This window comes from Amblyomma americanum, chromosome 2, assembly GCF_052857255.1.
Source record: "Amblyomma americanum isolate KBUSLIRL-KWMA chromosome 2, ASM5285725v1, whole genome shotgun sequence".
In the NCBI taxonomy this organism is placed as follows: Eukaryota; Metazoa; Arthropoda; class Arachnida; order Ixodida; family Ixodidae; genus Amblyomma; species Amblyomma americanum.
The window spans coordinates 74,121,348-74,140,129 of NC_135498.1; the positions used below are offsets into that span (position 1 = coordinate 74,121,348).

At 44.6% G+C, this 18,782-nt stretch overlaps 1 protein-coding gene across 1 annotated transcript; it reads left to right on the plus strand.

The window, feature by feature from the left end:
• Positions 1-812: 812 nt before the first annotated feature.
• LOC144118685 (uncharacterized) lies at positions 813-2,959 on the plus strand. Its single transcript, XM_077651538.1, has 3 exons — positions 813-842; positions 1,479-2,760; positions 2,848-2,959. Coding segments are annotated over exons 1-3 (1,287 nt in total). The 5' UTR covers positions 813-839; the 3' UTR covers positions 2,850-2,959.
• Positions 2,960-18,782: the final 15,823 nt, after the last annotated feature.

Genomic DNA, 18,782 nt, shown 5'->3' on the forward strand with positions numbered 1-18,782 from the left:
ATTTTTAACGCAATCAAATTCAAGGCTGTCAAATACGGAGAAACAAGCGACGAAGCTGTTTTCACATAGGGCGCCATCTCAGTCTAACCAAGACAGACGTGCAAAATATAGCTGCTATGAGTGATGGCTGGTCTTAATCTCCTTTCTTGGCAGTAGTCCGGAAGAGAAAGAAAAATCATGTAAGATCCCCTTTCAGGAGTTATTCCAACGACCTCGTTCCATGCCCAATAAATTAAACTTCAAAAAAACACTACTAAAAAGGCACCAGTCAACCTAATGCGGGCAGACTTACACCCTCTCACACTTTACTCAAGCTGAATAACACTCAGAGGACGTGTAGTTGCCACACATAGTCGGTTTCAGCTGTACAAGCTACCTTTTTTCTCCACTTTCACAACCTCTCACTCAGATATGCGCAGAGTGCCGCAACCGCCTCCCCTCCTATTAACCTTGCTCATTTTTGAAACAAAGTGCCTCTACCAACTCAAAAAAAATGTGCTACTTAGCTTCGGCAACAAAAAAGCAACCACGTCTTACCTGGGAAAGGGAACTCCGTGCGATCAGCAAACGGCGCAGGGAAAAGAAGCACCAAACCGCATTCCTACAACACCCCACATTGCATTAGGCGCGCTCTATGGCGCATGCGAGACACCACGCGCCAACCATGTTAGAGGAAATTGTAATTAGAACTGATACGTCCTCTTTTGCATTCCTTCCCTCACCATTTTATTCTCTTTCTTGCTCTCTCTTTCTCTCGACTCGCGACGAGTATATAAGCATCGCCGAGACACTCAGACATAAGCAGCCTCAGGTTTGCCAACGGTACAAGTACTGCAACCATGGTAAGCCAAACTGTTCCTCTCTGTGAAACTTAGCTGTCGCTCAGGAAACTTAAAGTAGAAACCTGGTTGGACCTCGCACTTTAGATAAAAATAGCCTTAAATTAGTTGTGCCACACACTTGAAATCTACAGTAGTCTTTAAGGTCATTTGTAGGCAGAAAGTACAGAACAGAGTTCGTTTCCATTTTACGCATTTTTGTCCTTTGATAAGTAATTCCCTGGTAATTACCTAGTATCAAGACAAGATACTCTCGCTTCTTGCATAGGCTAAATACAAATCAATCTGGTAGCATATTCCTAACGCCGCTCTTCATTACTGAAGGGTTAAAAATCCGCATGTCCTTATAGCTGTGCGTCTAGCACATTGCACAGTTCGTTTTATGTGCATCAACGACTAGGATTAAAAATCTCAGAGAACCTAAGCATTCATCGCACAACACCCCGCTCTTGAAGCTAGCTTCCTCGAAGCAGAAAGCCAAAATCCTCCTTTAATCTATCAACGAAAAACCGAAACTCACTTCCTGTGCAGCAGTCAAAGCCATCTAAAACATGAATTTATCAATTTTTAGAAACAAAACCCTCGAATGAATTAATATTACCTGGCACCCTTTTGATATTTTCGCTTGGTTTATTTCAGTTCCGTGTCTGCGTCATCTTGGCTCTGGCCACCAGCTGCTTCGCTGGATACCTCCATGGTAACCTCAATGGTGCCTACACCCTCGGAAACGGCGTTGGCCTGGCCAGCTACGGTCTCAGCCATGGAATCGGCTACTCCGGCCTCACCGGCTTCGGGGTGGGCCATGGTCTCGCCTATGGCCAAGGCGCCAGCTACGCTGTCGCTGCCCCCGCCGTCACTCGTACCGTTTCCACCACCTACCAGGCTGCTCCAGCCGTGACCGCTGTTCACGCTGCCCCGGCTGTCGCCACCTATGCCGCTGCTCCAGTCGCCACTGTTGCTGCTGCCCCAGCTGTGTCCCGTGTCACCACCTTCCAGTCTGCCCCAGCTGTCGCCACCGTGGCCCATGCTGCCCCAGCTGTGACTAACGTCTACCAGTCCGCCCCTCTTGTTGCCTCCGCCCCAGCTGTTGCCACCGTTGCTGCTGCCCCAGCTGTCTCTCGATTCACCACTTACCAGTCTGCTCCAGCTGTTGCTGCTGTTGCTGCCCCAGCCGTGACTAGAGTCTACCAGTCCGCCCCAGCTGTTGCCACCTACCAGGCTGCCCCAGCTGTCTCCCGCGTAACCACCTACCAGGCTGCCCCAGCTGTCACCTCCTTCGCTGCTCCAGCTGTGACTAGGGTCTTCCAGTCTGCTCCAGTCGTTGCTGCTGCCCCAGCTGTTTCCCGCGTTACCACCTACCAGGCTGCCCCAGCTGTCACCTCCTTCGCTGCTCCAGCTGTGACTAAGGTCTTCCAGTCTGCTCCAGTCGTTGCTGCTGCCCCAGCTGTTTCCCGCGTTACCACCTACCAGGCTGCTCCAGCTGTCACCTCCTTCGCTGCTCCAGCTGTGACTAAGGTCTTCCAGTCTGCTCCAGTCGTTGCTGCTGCTCCAGCCGTCGCCACCTACGCTGCTCCAGCCGTGACCCGCGTCGCCACCTTCCAATCCGCCCCAGTTGTGGCCGCTGCCCCAGCCGTCGCCACCGTTGCCCACGCCGCTCCAGCTGTCGCCACTGTTGCCCACGCTGCCCCAGCTGTCGCTACCACCACCTACCACCACGCCCCAGCTGTTGCCACTGTTGCCCACGCTGCCCCAGCTCTCGCTGCTTACCAGGCTGCCCCAGTCTACGGCTATGGCGTTGGAACCCTCGGATATGGTGCCGGCCACTACGGTCTCGGCCATGGCATTGGTGTCTACGGTCTGAACTACGGCTACGGTCTTGGCACTCCCTTCGACTACACCACCCTCCTCCGCAGGAAGAAGTGTAAGTGCATTGTTTCGAATCTTTCGCTTACAAAAGAAAATACTTTTTCGAAACTTATTGTAACAATGTTCCCTTTTTCTTTTTCAGAAATTATTCTCCCTCGGAAAAACTATGGGCACTTGAAGAAATGAAGTCAGCATCGACATCTGACCGTCTGCCTAATGTCTTTCAAACCTATGAAATAAACTGTTCACATGTACAGAGCCAATGTATTTCAACACCCTGTTTTATTTACACATAGATATGAAAAAGCGGAGCTCTAAATATGGGCATGTTTAAATCACCTGTCTTAAAGACAGGCTGAGCTTTGACCAGAATTGACCTTTCCGTTGTTCACATATTAAGAACCGCCGTCTGCATTCGTAAAAGAATGAGAAAGCCATACTTCAGCTTTTATGCACTAACTATGGCGGTAGAAGGTATTCCGTGCAGTTTTTATGTTAACACATCATGACTATGAATGTTTAAACCATTCACAAAAATCATCAAGCCCACAGCACTTTTCAACTTCACTCAGAAACAAGGAACTCCATCGTAGTTCTCATATTATGCTAGATATTCATATACACATTGTGTGAATTATGCGTAACTCACAGCTCCTTGGGCGCTTTACATTTATTATAACATTTGTTAAATTGTTTATTAGCATTTATTATAAAGTTAAACTTAAAAGTGAAATTTTATTGTTCTCCTTCCTGTACATTCTTCTGCCAACTTCAAAAAAGAAATTGCATGAAAAACATCAAGTGAGGCGAGAGTTTGAGGAGTATCTGCCAAATAAATCGGGCAAATCTTTCCAGATGCAAGGCGAGGATTATCCTAAGGTATATTTTCTCGAAGACATCCATAGCCCAACGTCCAGATCAACGCTTTCATAATCTGAGCGAAAAGAGCATCTAATAAATAAATCGAGTAAGCCTTTTCAGATGCAAGGCGATGATTATCTCGAGGTATATTTTCTGGAAGATAGCTATATTCAAATGTCCAAAACAACGTTATCATAATATTAGCGAAAAGATGTTGTATTGTACCCTGCGAGATATCTATCAATTGCAGCAACCTCCGCTTAAGAATGAGGTTCAGAACATGTAACGTTACGGTTGTAGTGGTTTTACTTCTGTGTTTGGCTGCAGCACTCGTTCCCGCTTCATAATCAGCTACTGGCCTGATTTTGACTGTCATAAATTCTTCCTGGCGTAGTGCCGTGATGTGAACTTGCGAAATGTATTTTGGTTTTCTTTTGGGTCAATAGCTTTGATGAACTGTCTTCGGGAATAAACGGTCTCGGGGTAGTCAAGCGCCTTCACTTCATGCTCTAACGTTCTCCGAGTGCTGAGAGACAATGTTCTTCTTCTTTATTCAATACTGCAAACCTTGTACATGTCCAAGCAGGTGGGTTAAATGGCAACGAAACAATAATAACAAAGCTAATAAACATCAAAGTGTGGCGAAAGGCCATAAAGAATTATTCCACTCCGTTACAGTGCGAGGAAAAAATGAAAACTTTAAATCGGTTCGCGCAAAATAGGGCGTCAGAGAATTAGGACGATAATGGCGCGTATGCCCCGACGTTGAAAGCGACAGATATGGAGGAGGGCTAATAGATAAGTCTCGATTCCAAAGCAAGAAAAGAATTTCATAACATAAATTTTTTCTTCGTTGTTCATGACATTGAATATCGTTAACCTGCATTATTTCAGAGGGTGAGTAATACGGGGAAAATTTAGAGTAAATAAAGCTTACAGCTTTTCTCTGTATTTTTCTAGGCGCGTGAAACTGTGTTTAGTAAAAGGGTCGCAGACAACGCATGCATATTCAAGTTTTGGTCTAATTAGTGAATTGTAAACAAGTAATTTCATGCTAGGGAGACAATTTCTATGCTTATGTTTTAAAAGTATAGTTTACGGAAAGCGGAAGAGCAGATGTTATCTATACGTATATTCCATGATAAAGTATTAGTAAGTGCGACACCCAAATACTTATATTTAGTCTCTTCCAGCAAAGGTGACGAACCTAGCCTATAGTTAAAAGAAAGCGGAGCTTTTTTGCGAGAGACGAAAAAAGACAGTCTTATCAATGTTAAGTTTCATGTCCCACGTTCCACACCATTCAAAAGTCTTAGCAAGAGAATAGTTGAGATATATTTGGTGGTTAATTGACGTTATTTCCTGAAAAAGCACAAAATCACTCGCAAACAGCCTGATTTCGACATTCGGATCAAGTTCAGTAGTAATGTCATTAATATATAATAAAAACAATAATGGCCCCAGCACGCTTCCTTGGGCGACGCCAGAGCCGACCGGAAGGCAAACTGAGTGTCGCTCATTAACTGCTACAAATTGGTAGCGATTGGTTAAATAGTTTGATATTCATACGATTAACATTTCCGGGAGGCCAATGCGTCAGAGTTTTAGTATTAGTTTTTCATGATGAACTCTATCAAAAGCTTTGCTGAAGGTAAGAAATATTGCATCAATCTGACCATTCTTATCAAGACATAAAGCGAGTGAATGTATTACTGTCACTAGTTGTGTACTTGTTGAGTATCCTTTCCTAAACTCATGCTGGAACTTAGACGACTGCATGCGAATCTAAAAATTCATTAATCTCGTTGGCAATAATATGTTCGATTAGTTTGGAACATGATGATGTAAGGGAAATTGGACGGTAATTTTGTAATAGTGCGCGGTAACCTTTCTTGTGTATTGGCACAACCCTGGCTATCTTACAGTCGCTCGGTAATTGTCCATGAAGTAATGAAATATGAAATATAATAACCAGAAACTTTGCTACAGATTCAGCATATCGCTTCAGAAACACGTTAGGAAGGTTGTCGGGACCGCATGATGATTTAGTTTTTAAATTTAGAAACTTAGAAACAACGCCAGGGTATGAAATAAAATTTACATCACAGGGGTGAAACACTGCGTCACTGGATGGACAAGCACCGGAATTTGAGAACACACTGTGAACGTAGTCATTGAAGTGGTGCGCAATATCCCCATGATAGGTAACTACAGAACCATCAAGCAAAATTTCCGACACCGGTTTCTTTATTTCACTTATAATTCGAAAACTTTTTTGGTTCCTCTACAAAAAAGTCTGGCGGCACTGTATTAAAGTAATGTTCTTTCGAAGAGTGTACTGCGCGTGCAAAGCCTTCTTTTAAATCCTTTATATGACCTAATTGCAAGCGACGTTTCCTTGAGCTTTTAATATTTCGTTTTAAGTGGATTATTTCACTCGTCATCCACGGCGTTTGTCTACTAACAAGTTTATGTTTGCTCGGAACAAACTTATCTATACAGTAGTGGCACGTATGTTTAAGACGGTGCCAAAGTGTGTCTTCGTTTATGTCAATCAAAATGGATAAAAGATGTGTATACCCAATGTCTCACATTGCTAAACATACTGTGACCGCAACAAGCTCTGCCAGAAAAAGTACCGCTCGCTACGTATATCCTGGCATAGCCGAGCTAAGCTACTGCCAATTTTTTACACTTGAGCGGCATACAACGACCTGAAATTTTTATTTGAGTACGGCGGCCATGAAGAATTCTTCGAACACGCGGCATGAGTAATCATTAGGGCTGCCCCAATCTCCTCTTTATCAATATATGAGTATTGTCAAATTACAGCGTCATTTTGTTTACATTGCTTCTATTCTTCTCCTGTACTTTGTGCGTGCTTGCGCGTGCGCGCACTGGACAATATTAAGTACAGAACATGCGTACACAAAGAGTCTTCCTGGAATATACGTCACCCCGCTCCTGTGTATCATGCACCGCAAGCTCACAAATTTTTCTCGCAAGCCTTTTTCTCTGTTTATCAACATTTAAAAGCTTCGTTCTTTTTTTAAATGTGAAGACTTGTCATGTGGCATAACCAGACGCTGACATTAAACTAAAACAGGTCGTGCAGCCTGTTATCTTCGATAAAACTTAGCACACTCCGACTCTTAGCGTTGTCCGTTAGCCGCAAGGACATGCGTTCCTGTCATGCATTTATAAGTGCAACTTCCAGTAATCGTCTTGTTCTTGAGTCCAGCGTTCCTAACCAAGTTCTCTAAAGGTGGCGCAGATCCTCCTCAGCGGTCGGCGTGGAACACTTTGGACATGTGCTGAGCGCTGTACCTCCTTGAGAGGCAAATTGGCATTCCGCCGACGGGGTAAGGGCCGCCCCAACCTTTAGCCTTCTCAGGGATGCCTCTTTACACCTCGTTATGACGAACGGGTTAAGCGCACGTGGAATCAAATCACTTGTACTTGTCTTTATATAAGATGACAAGATGGCATTCGTATATGGTGTTTGGTGTGTAAAGACGTCTACGTTCCTCTGGTGAACATTCTGAATATTTTCTTGTGTCCAAAGTATCTTAAGGTGTTTCTTTGTTTTCATATTAAGAGCATATATCTCTTGAGTGATGCGTATTGTCTTTGTAACTTTTTTCAGTTGTTTAATACTCGGTAAGGAGTCCATATAGATGTGGGCTTGTCTTATAGCCGGTATGTCTCTTATAGTCAACATTGCATCACGGATAGCGTAGAGCTCCGTCACAAGCGGGTCTGGGAGCTCGGAGACTTATTCTCGATGTGTTATTAACTCAGAAAGAATAGGGCTTCTAGTAGCCGTTCCTCTGCCCGGTTCCGTGACCGATGCGTCCGCATAAGCTATACACTTTCCGGTACTTATATAAACCACAGTGCAATTTATGGGATTTGTTTTTCAATGGAGGCTGGTCGTCTTGTTTGTGGTTATGGTCGTGTTTGTCCACGAAGGGGCGTCTACCATTTTTGTTGACTGTGCTGTCATCTCACCGTATAACGCTGCAACGAGCGAAAGATACTTTCTCTTCAGATCCTCATAGAGAATTTGGGTGGGTGAAAGGTTTGGCAAAGCGAATTACGTTCCTATTTATTGTTTCTAATGTCGCCCACTGTCGTCGAGTCGGTCGATGAAACTGAGCCTGGTAAAATAGACTTGGTTGAAGTACTGAACGCACAGGACGTCTGGCCATCGCGGTCCGGGCTTCTGCACGCCTAGACGAGGTGAGTTTAACCAAATGCAACCTTGCTTTGTTCTATAAACCTATCATGTTCATTTGCCGTACTTATGCATATCTGACCTAAGGACTCTCAGTTCATTCTCACCTTGTAATATAAAGTTACCTGTCTTGAGAGTAAATCTTGCAGCTTGCAATTTCTTTCTGTCGTTAATGCTACGCACGTGAATGTAACTAGACTTCTGTGGCGAGAGTTCCATGTGCGCTTCCAGGACGTACTCCTCTATTGCGTTAAAGGAGTCTTGTAAATGAAGGTTCTGCGTCTCAATATGTTTATCAGTCGACCATATCGTCACATCATCTGCATAAATCATGGAATGTATAAGTGGTATTTCTCATTATTTCCAGTCCAGTGGGTTGAAAGCTCTATTAAACAGCAAAGGCGGTAAGAGTGAGACTAAAAACTTCGTTCTGCAGCGAAGCTTTGCCGCGGTATCCCGGAAATAGCAATAACCCCATTCTACGCGGAACGTTCAGCTCATTTTAAGAATTTCTTCAATCAGCGCACCTCCTCCCTTCTCCGAGCTGAAAAGAACCGTTATGTGATATTCCGGCAGCGATCAGTGTTTGAATGGTAAGCACAGTAAGTGATACTCACCTTGAAATTCTCGCAATCATTTTACCTGAAAAGGCATTACGTGCTCTAAACAGAAACAGCCATGTTTCAAGCAAGAAACCCTATTGTGAGCCAATGCATATCACCTGTTCAATGATCATTGCGATTGCCTACTCTGCAGGACAAAACAGCGGCTTGCGCGAGCACGCTCTCCTAGCATCGGCGCACATCGTGGGATCTTTTTCACGCTAGACACTTACTGGCACAGACAAGAAGAGTGGGTCTCTCGTGGGCGTCAAGGACGCCGCGCCGGCAGCCGGTTCCGGAGGAGTGTATACTTGCAGGAAGCTCAACTTCTTTTTTATGCTCTTTGTTAAACTCTAACCGTTTAGCATATTAAAGATCACCGCTGCCATCAGCACATAACGTAACGAATTCGCTGAGCAGTCTAAATGTTAATTTCTCCGATGGCATGGTGACGGCATTTGGCATCCAGCTGCAACAGCTACGGCACCTGCCAGTTTTGAATCTCTACCACTCGTGGGAAAAGCATTTAAAAGCTCGGCTTCTCACTGCTAGATGCCAGTTCTATATTTCGCAGTCCGTGCACGGTTTTGGGGACAGCATCTAGAGGTCGAGGTGGTGGAACCGGATAATCATCATCATCCAATTCTTTTTCCTGGTCGCTGTAGGGGAAAAAGTCACAAGGTGGCAGTTTCCACACCGCTTGAAATGCTGGAAGCGCATTTCAGTGTTCGAAAATGTATTTTTACAGATAAAAATACGTACCTTTGAAAATGACGTGTGCTGTTCTGATCTTGATGACGAAGAACATTGTGACCTATACATTCCCCTTTGTCGCTTTGGGACGTTAAAACCCCATTAACCATAAACCATAGAGCATACATTCAAACCTCTAATTTCCGAAGGCTCCTTCCGGTGCACAAATACAGCCCTCTCACCGACTGCTACACGGGCTTGCACTAACGTCTCCGGCTCATTACATCCTTAGCAATTAATAGAAGCTCAGTCATAGTTTGTACACTTCTCCTAGCTCTTCGCATTGAAGACAGATGAAAAACAATGTTGATTATGCTGTCGTTGCATTGTGGAAACAACAATTTTAATGTGCATTAGTTTTATCTTTCGCCATTTCTAGCGGATGGTGCAATGTAAAAAAGCAATGATATTTGATTTTTGTTTATTTGTCAGTAACCCTGTCCAAGCAGCACCACAGGGCAAAATGGTAGAATTTATTGTTTACATTACGCACGAATACACAACGTTGCGAAAAGAAATAATAGAAGTTTTCAAGCTCCTAATTATGCTGCGGGAGATAACGTATCCTGGTAATGTCGGTGCTGTTCAATGGCCGCGATGAGCATAATAAAGCAGTGCCAGACCCGTGATGCTCATTGAGCAAAACTTTCAGAACAAGACTTATTCCCGATGGATACGTTAAAATCTTCCAGAGAACATAAGTGAGAGCAGAAAAGTTTAGTCAGGAATTCTTTGATTTCACAAGCGCAGGTTGCACAAGTTTAAACGTAAAGCCGTGATATTTCTAGGTGTTACGCAAGTTAACCTAAACGACACTAAAGAGAAATTAAGCTTGATCTATACAGATAGGATACCGCGTTCTAATGCCAAAGACGCCACTCTCAGCGGAAACAGAGCTTAAATGAACTAGAAAAGAAAAAAAACTAAATACAGGCGTGGCAATCACCGGCCGGTTTCACAAGAAAATTGCTTGCACACACAATAATTTTGCGTTCTACTCCCGGAGTCTAGAGGCTACAATGTCAATAACGAATTTCCAAACCGTGCGGACGTCATCAGTTTTGGTGGAGTGAAGGAAAAATTCTTAAATTCAGTTTTTTCTTCCAAAAATGCATATTTTGTTTCCGGATAAACGTTAACATAACCAGAAAAAAACTCAAGAGTGGCATTGCTTAATAAGAGCAATTTCTAGATTTAATTGTCTTCAGTGTGTCTTCATGAACTTCACTTTATGCAAGAGTCCCCACAAATGACCACCTATTCATAGTTTCCGAAGAATTAAGTTTGTGGATTTAAGTGTGTGGAACAAAGTACGTCTTGTGTGGAATTATTTCGAATGAGCCTGACGGAACCAGCTCGCCAGAACCTGGATCACATTCAGACTAGGCGATGTTCAATTTAGTGCTTGATAGTGTTTTGTGAATAAAAAATTTATTGAAATCGGTGCACGAAATGTACATCGCATTACCCAAGCATTTAGTTGGTATTACTGATTGCACGGTTAAATAGCAAGGACTAGAGGAGATGTGGCGCGATATGCACCCCCAGGCAGTAATTACCTGTTGCGGATTCAGAACAGTGTCCTTAGATAGGTATGCGGCTGAACGGAACTGTGCACACTATTGGTCAAAGGTTGTCAGGCCCAATGCTTTCCGTTTCAGCCGCGTAATGTAGCGATGATGGCCCCAAAAAGGACCAAAGGGCTTTGAAATCGGAGACTATTTCTTCTCTCTATCGAGAAGCTTGTCACTTGACGAGCACTTTGAATGCTTGGCGGAGCGTTCAAGGGGCATTCAAAACTGTGGCCTGCGCACTTTTGACGGGAGTATACATTGCAGATTCATAACTGTCCATTAATAGCCATAAATTCGACGAGCTACGCTTATACCAAGCAAATATCACTTTTGTGTTTATCATCAGTGTCTTAATTTTATGGTAATTATTGACACCGTAGAACTGACCACCGTTATCGACGAAAAAAGCATTGTTAGAAAAAGCATATTGGTGTGCGCCGTTAATGTCAATTCGGAAATTGTGGGAAATACCAACCAAGTCTTTGGGAACTTCGGAATGAATGTGAGGAAAACGTGAAGCTTGATTTTAACAAGTTACGACTTGAGCACTGTGAGAGTGGAGAGGATGTTAAAAACATGAATTTCTAATTGAAGGTTCGGTTTTTGCCACTTTTAAAGATGAAGCTGCGGGCAAGCCCTCAAAGTTCTTTAGAAGAATCAGAAAATGCAATAGGCAACAGAGTGCCGGTCGGAAAATATAGGAAGCTTGCAAGCAAATAAACTTATTTTGGCGACACAGCATTTGTGCAAAGGTTTTTTAGTGCTCTAGCGCTTATAGCGACCATTCCACGCATTTGGGCGTTGTGAGCTTGTCTGTTTGTCTATTTGGTTCATCTGTCTATCTGTTTGTCTAAAGTTGGTTTTGTTGCAGGCTTCTCAACTGCCCACCGGATGGTGGGCAACCTGCCGACCATGTGCGGCGGCAGCTCATTTAATTGTGAGAGGCTGCTCTGGAAGAGCAACCTGGGTAGCAGCCCAACATAAGCAACCCAAGTCCCACCGATGGCAACAACTGCCATAGCACCTGCCTTGTGCCACTGCGCCACCGCTCAGCTGCCCACCGGGTGAATTACCACCCGGTGGCTTGCCACCTTAACCTAGCAAAGTAGCGCAGCACCGAAACACATCATGCTAGCGCACATATCCGTATTTGGCCTAATTATTCAAATCGAGTGACATTTTTTTTTTCTGGCGCCAGCACTAAAAAAATAATCTGTTCAAGAAATTGAAAGGTTTATGTATACAATGTATGTTCGGAATCATTGCATAGAACCCTGATTAGTTATGTGGGGCGCCAGTTGCGTGGTGTACCCTGTAAAACGTGGTTTCTAGAGCGGGGACCCTTTCCGACTTGTCTGTAACGAGGAATGGCAAGTGTTTGAACAGAAAAGTGACCCAAACGTTCAGAGTAAATCAGTAATGGGTACGCAGGTAGAAAATTACTCTTAAAATTATGAGTTCAAGACTGTTAAAGACTGTCACCACTGAGTATTCCCAAACGAAAATACCCTCACGCAGTACGCTGAGAAACCGCCGGAGATGCATCATCCGGTATAGAAATCCTTGCGAGAATCCGGGGGGCTACGCATTTCTTTACTGAAGAGACAATATGTGCCAAATTATTTCCGAGGCGCTACAAGGTACTCATGGTGGTATATACTACTAATTCTGATAATTGGCGTATTTGTTCAAGTGAGGCCCAGTGTAACCTGTTATAGCCTCCAAGTGTCGCAATTGGCTGTGTCAAGCAGGCAGTTTTGCTGCATTATGCAATCACGTTTTTCTATTAGATATCCTTCGTGTCCAGTCGTTGTGCCGTCGCCCAATCACATTCGAGGAAGTAACGTGTTTCAGAGCCTTCCTTTTTAAGTAAGTGTTGACTGCGTGCTTAAAACGACTCCAGTTTGTGTTTGCACTGCGGAAACAAAATTCACACCAGGAATGAATAAAAAATTGCTGTGGTTTAGCTCTGGTGAAACCTCGAGTGACGTGACAGCTGCATCTGGCCGAGTGGAACTAGCTCAGTCGAATTGCAAAGTCAGGATTTCGCCACAACGTTTCGCTGGGCGTTCCTTCTTCATCTTCGTCCCACTTGACACGGCACATGCACACAGCTGTCGCAGGTGTTGCGCGCCGCGCCGCCGGCAGCAGCAGCTGTTCCGCATCATGTGACCAACTCACGTGACCAACGGCTACACCACGCTATCAACACACACGCCACCAACCACGTGACCAACGGCACCGCCATGGAGCACAAGTAGTGCCACGCAGAAGGGTCGAAGAGGTGGAGTAGTGTAGCTATCGCTACAAAGCACGTAGTTCATCTGGGACAGTGGGTACATGTTATTGAACAAATAAGCCAGTCAAACGACGAAGGACAAGCAAGAGACGAGGCACACAGTGCGACTGGAGTTTCCAGGCGGTGTGGTTAAGGAGGCTATTAATGTTAAACGTGAACAAGTGAACCTGCCTCGCAATGCAAAGTTAAAATCTTGAACGCAAGCGATCACTGCGAGAGAGATTAGACTAAGCTTGGACACGTGTTTGCATTTAAGTCCAAACTCTTTCGCTAAGTGACCAAGTCAGCTCAGCAAAGCGCTGCGAAAGGAAGAATTTTGGGCATCTAGACGTCGAAAACATGGGTGCGCTAAGATTAATAGAAAGTTTCAGGCAGTTTTGTTTGTGATCCAAGGAATATTAAAATAATTTACGGCACCTGTAAGGAATAATCAGGCGGTAAGATGGCATGCTCCCTCTTTGTTCGCGGTATCAAGTAGTTCACAAACAAAAAGTGTTCAAGAAAGTAAGGCGCTTTAGTGCACGCACAAGCAAAACTTATTCCCCAGATATATGCACTTTCATGTATTGAGTAACAGTTACTATAGATATGGACTTACAGGAACCGGTTATGCAAGCAGAACGTCGCCGTCGCCGCGAGAAGTGAGATCGTTTCTATAAAGCCAGAAACCAGCCAGCTTGTGAACGATCACCTCGCCGTGTACATTCAGATTAAGCCAGGTGTCGGTTATTGCAGCAACGCAAGCTTCGCAAGTGCCAGCACCGCCTGTGAAAGAGCTCAGAAGGCCGCGTTTAATTAGCGCTCTTCTGATATTAGGTTACAAAACAGATGTACGCTGTGAGTAAGGTTGCCAACCACGCCCGTGCTTATGGAGCCGCTTTCTGAGAGTTTGCCAACGTGCTTCGATCATAATTAGAATGAGAGACATTCCCAATGTTATCAGATGTAACGTCATATGCATAGCAGTCATTCTTTAGAATTCCGTATCTTATATGATATGCTGGAAATTGCAGCAACCGTTTTGCCAACTTGGTGAGTCGGTAATCTTTTACAGCGCTGGCCGGATAATGCAAAGCGGTTCGGTTTCACAGAGGTCGGCGTCGGCATTACTTTGCCCTCCGTGTGTCACGCATTGCTTGGAGCGTGGCGTAGGGATCGTGAGCGTGACGAAGCTCTGAGTCGTTCGATAGACGTGACAGAGAAGACAACTCGCCCGAAGCAGTACTCGCGAAAAGAACACCGAGGGAGTCACTTCCTAAGGGTGCACAGGCAAATTCTGCATGAATACGAGACGCTGCACGGCCGCCAAGCGATCAAAAGAGTCCACGGTATAAGGATCTTGATGTTGAAGCTTGCGATGCCGAAACGATGAGACAACGTCGCCAGATCAGGAAGTCCACGCCCGCGCAGCCGACGCCGACATACTGAAGAGAGGAAAACAACAAAGGCGCTTTTCAAAGGCAACATGTGCGGCTTTGCGTGTTCGCTCTGCCACAGACTCTCGAAGATTATGCGGATTTTCCTAGTAGCCAAACGCTTCTCATTCATCAGAGACGTCCCATACAGCCAAAGTTTAGCAATCAACTAGCGCGAAAGTTAGCGTCATCTTTGAGGCGGACTTCGTTATCCGTTTCATCGCCTGCTTTGCGGCCGCTGAAAAAATATTAATTCATAAATACTCTTAACGGCGTTTTTTTTTTACTACGGTACAAAAGGACAAAATTCCTTCTTTCGAGTGAAAACAGTTTCCCATCCTCCACTACATTTACTCGTCAAAGAACGGACAATGCGATTGCTAGCGACACCACAGCAATGAGAGTGTTTTAAAGCGTTAGTTTTAAAGGTCTCGTTTTGCAAAAAATGTGGTGCCGGCGTTGTTGCGGTCAAAAAATTCGGACTGGATGAAAAGGTGCCCACGTCTTAGATGAAGCGGCGGATTTGAAAACTGAACAAAGCATTAGAAAATTGGTCATTAGAAGGTCGCCACTTTACTCAAATGCCATTAAAACGTGTAATTGTATAAAGTAATCAAATTGCGCCGAAAATAAAATTCGGATATTTAGTTTGGAATCGAACGCCGGTCCCTTGGGTTGCTGCTCACACTCGCATGTCATGTGGTCTTCCACATAATATGTAAATGGTGTCAGCGCCTTCGTGGGCTAGAGCAAGCGCTGACGAGACCGTGTTTGGATTATGGGGGTTTAACGTCCCAAAGCGACTCAGGCTATGAGAGACGCCGTAGTGAAGGGCTCCGGGAATTTCGACCACCTGGGGTTCTTTAACGTGCACTGACATCGCACAGTACACGGGCCTCTAGAATTTCGCCCCCATCGAAATTCGACCGCCGCGGCCGATATTGAACCCGCACCTTTCGGGCCAGTAGCCGAGCACCATAACCACTCAGCCATCGCAGCGGACTCCAATAATGATATCGCGCACTATCCTTAAAGGCGAAGCTTTTGTGTCTCCCAGATTGTATTTGTGATGAATGCGAAAATTAGGGTGATTTAGAAAATCCAGTGAAAAATTGGTTGTTGCGGCAAGCTGAGTCCTCTAAATCGATCATGTGATAATGCACGCTTTCGCGCTCTTCACGCCGCAGTCTACATTTTTTCTAGAAATAGTGATTTCAAGAGCTACTTGGTCAAGGGATCTGAGATGTCCCAAAGTGTCACTGCTTTTCCTTTCAACACTTCGTTTGATCAGGAAAAGAATCACATAACTGTCTCATCCACAGCAGCTATTAGGCAGGAGTTTTCTTTCAGAAACAGCTGCTGTTCGTTTCGCCTAGCTTATTTTCATTTTGCCCCGAAAGCTTTGATTAAAACGTGTTAGCATATTCGCATGCACGAAAAGCTTCTGGGCTCTAAGAAGGCTAAGGAACGATTCATGCACATTTTTGTATGTGTGGATTTTAACGTTTCTAGCATTCGATTCAAGAAAAGAAGAGGTCCGCCATCCCTGCTGCGGCATGCGCGGCTGCCTATTTCAGCGCATAACAAATGTTTTCATGGGCTATTTAGGCATGTGATAGGCGGTTCTGCCGAACTTTGCGACTCTCCAGCATGCACAATATTCCTAGCGCCGATGTGTTGATGTCGTACAAAATGCGCAAAGGATTCCCAGGGCCCCGCCGCGGTGGTTCAGTGGTTAGGGCGCTCCTCTACTGAGCCGTAGTACCCGGGTTCGAACCCGACTGCGGCGGCTGCGTTTTTATGGAGGCGAGACGCTAAGGCGCTCGTGTGCTGTGCGATGTCAGTGCACGTTAAAGATCCCCAGGTGGTCGAAATTATTCCGGGGTCCTCCACTACGGCACCTCTTCTTTCACTCCCTCTTTTATCCCTTCCCTTCTGGCGCGGTTCAGGTGTCCAACGATATATGAGACATATACTGTGCCACATCCTTTCCCCAAAAACCAATTATTACTATTATTATTATTCCCAGGGCTCACATGATTCCAAGACATCATGAATGCGAATGGCCACCAACAAGAAGATCTTATGTTTAAGGTATGAGGTATCTTTGAAAAAAAAAGATGAAATTCTGATTATTCGACTGAAATAAAGTTTTAACTCCTGGCGTCAGATACACATTCAGCGCATTTGTTGAAAATGATTGTATAAAAAGTGTTCTAATTTCCCTTAAAAATTTAATTAGAATATATAAATAGGGTTTAAAGGAACACTTCTAATTTGTTGCTTATGTCTGCTATTAACACCTTTTTTCAGAAAGTGTTTAACTTAGTGACATTAAGTATCCTTTTTCACGGTACAATGAAAGCATCAATTCGGCACTTCACTCAGAATAACAACGTTATCAAATTTTCTTCCAAAATTCATTCTGGATATGACTGCTAGCAAGGAAACGAAAGAACCTGCTTCTCCATAGGTACACGACGTTAGTCCGCAGAACTCAGGCCTTTCTACGGCATTTACCACAGCGGTGGCCTACTAGCTTGAGCATCCGGCTCGAATGCGGGAGGTACATTGTGCGATCCCCAGTGCCGCCCTGTACGCAGCGGTGATATAACGGAGTACAAGCTTTCACCTGACTTGGTGCTTGGCTGCATCAGTTTGAAATTCTTGGAAAATTGGTCTCTCACCCGACCTTGAGAAGAATAAAAATACGTTGTGCCATTTCACTCCTTGCCCCAGGTGCCCTTCCGCCATAAAAAATCACGATCATAATCAATTTAATCGCTATTTACTTTAGGAATTAATCCTGTGCTCCTACTGATCCAATTGGACATTCTTGCTGCGAAACTTGCTTCGTACCTCCTTCCATTCGCAACTTGTATGAGAATCTGTTGTAAATTAAATCTTTGGTCAGGCATCTGCACTTCAGTGCGCAATTCAACAGTATCTAAATTCACTATTATGTCCATCGTTGGCGCCACGTGCCTTGTGATTATCCCCCGACAGGGGACCAAGACTGAGAAGAATTTGTGGATTTTGTGTGATGTTTGTAGAGGTTTCCCAGCACGAAAACAAAATCTCATAGATTTAGTTCTCATATTCGAATCTCGGCACCCACGAGCAAAACCGTGCTGCTATGACAGGTAGTCTTCCTTTGTACGCTGTGCCGTGTTTGCAAGCAATTAATGATAGTTGCGCTTCCCGGAGATTTAATCCCCTCAATTAATTTTTCAGGGAGGCTCACTGTAGTTTGTGCATTCATGTGTCTGGCCATAATTAGCACACTCCGAGCAGAACGTTGTATCAACCCATCTATGCAACGCGGGTGAGAGTACATTTCCGGACTGTCACATGTTGAGGTGGTAAAACCAAATTTGCAGCAGATATTTTCATATGTTACTTCAAATATTCTAGTAAACTGCTCTAATCTCTAAATATCCTAAGCATTAATTGAACAAAATGTTGTATTTTAATAGTTTTTTTAATTTCTGGCCATGACCCCTCCACACCTTAAAGAAACTTATCTGACGAACCTTCGACAACGCTCTTTCTGTCTATGCGAAGATTTTTTTAACGACCTTTTTGATCTTCAAATGTTTCTGACCAAACAATTTTCTTTAGATCGCCAGCTGCTTGCAGAAAAAAAATGTAATAGCGCAGAAACTCTCAATTCTACCGCTCGTTGCTGGAACACTAACGGCTCGCTTTTGACTGAACAAGATCAGACTTGACCATTAACGAACAAAAAGTTGAGTAAGGATTCCCTGTCACGCATTTATTTAAGTGCCCTGACTCGGCGTGCGCTAATTCAAAGCCTGTAAAAGAGAAACTAGAACAAGAAAGCCCGGACCCCACAATGTGTGCCAACTCGGACCCCACCCCCCTCTCGCTTTTCTCAAGATCAATGCCGCCTGAAGGACGTGCGAGTTGCTCCACAGAGCCGGCTCCCGTTGTGCGTGGTATCGCTTTTCACCTTTCGCAAACTCTCTTTCTCTCCTATGCGCAACTGGCGTGACCGTTCCCTCTCTTGTTAATTCTCCTTGCATTATCATTTCTGCCCACAGCGAGGATAGAAAATAAAAAAAAATCACCGACCTTCTACAAAAAACCTGCAGGAGCTCCGTACGTTGGAGAGGGCAGTCCGTGAGCTCTGAATACGGCGAAGGCAAAAGAAGGGTCGATCCGCATTCTTCCGGCCGAGGACTAAGTTAACTGCGCCCTGAACCGGATGTAAGAATCGTAGCTCCTACTGTGTTGCAGAAAAAGTATCGTTACAGTTTTTCTCGGCTCTTTTACATGCTCGCCCTCACCCGCTGAAATTCTCTCCTCCTCTCGC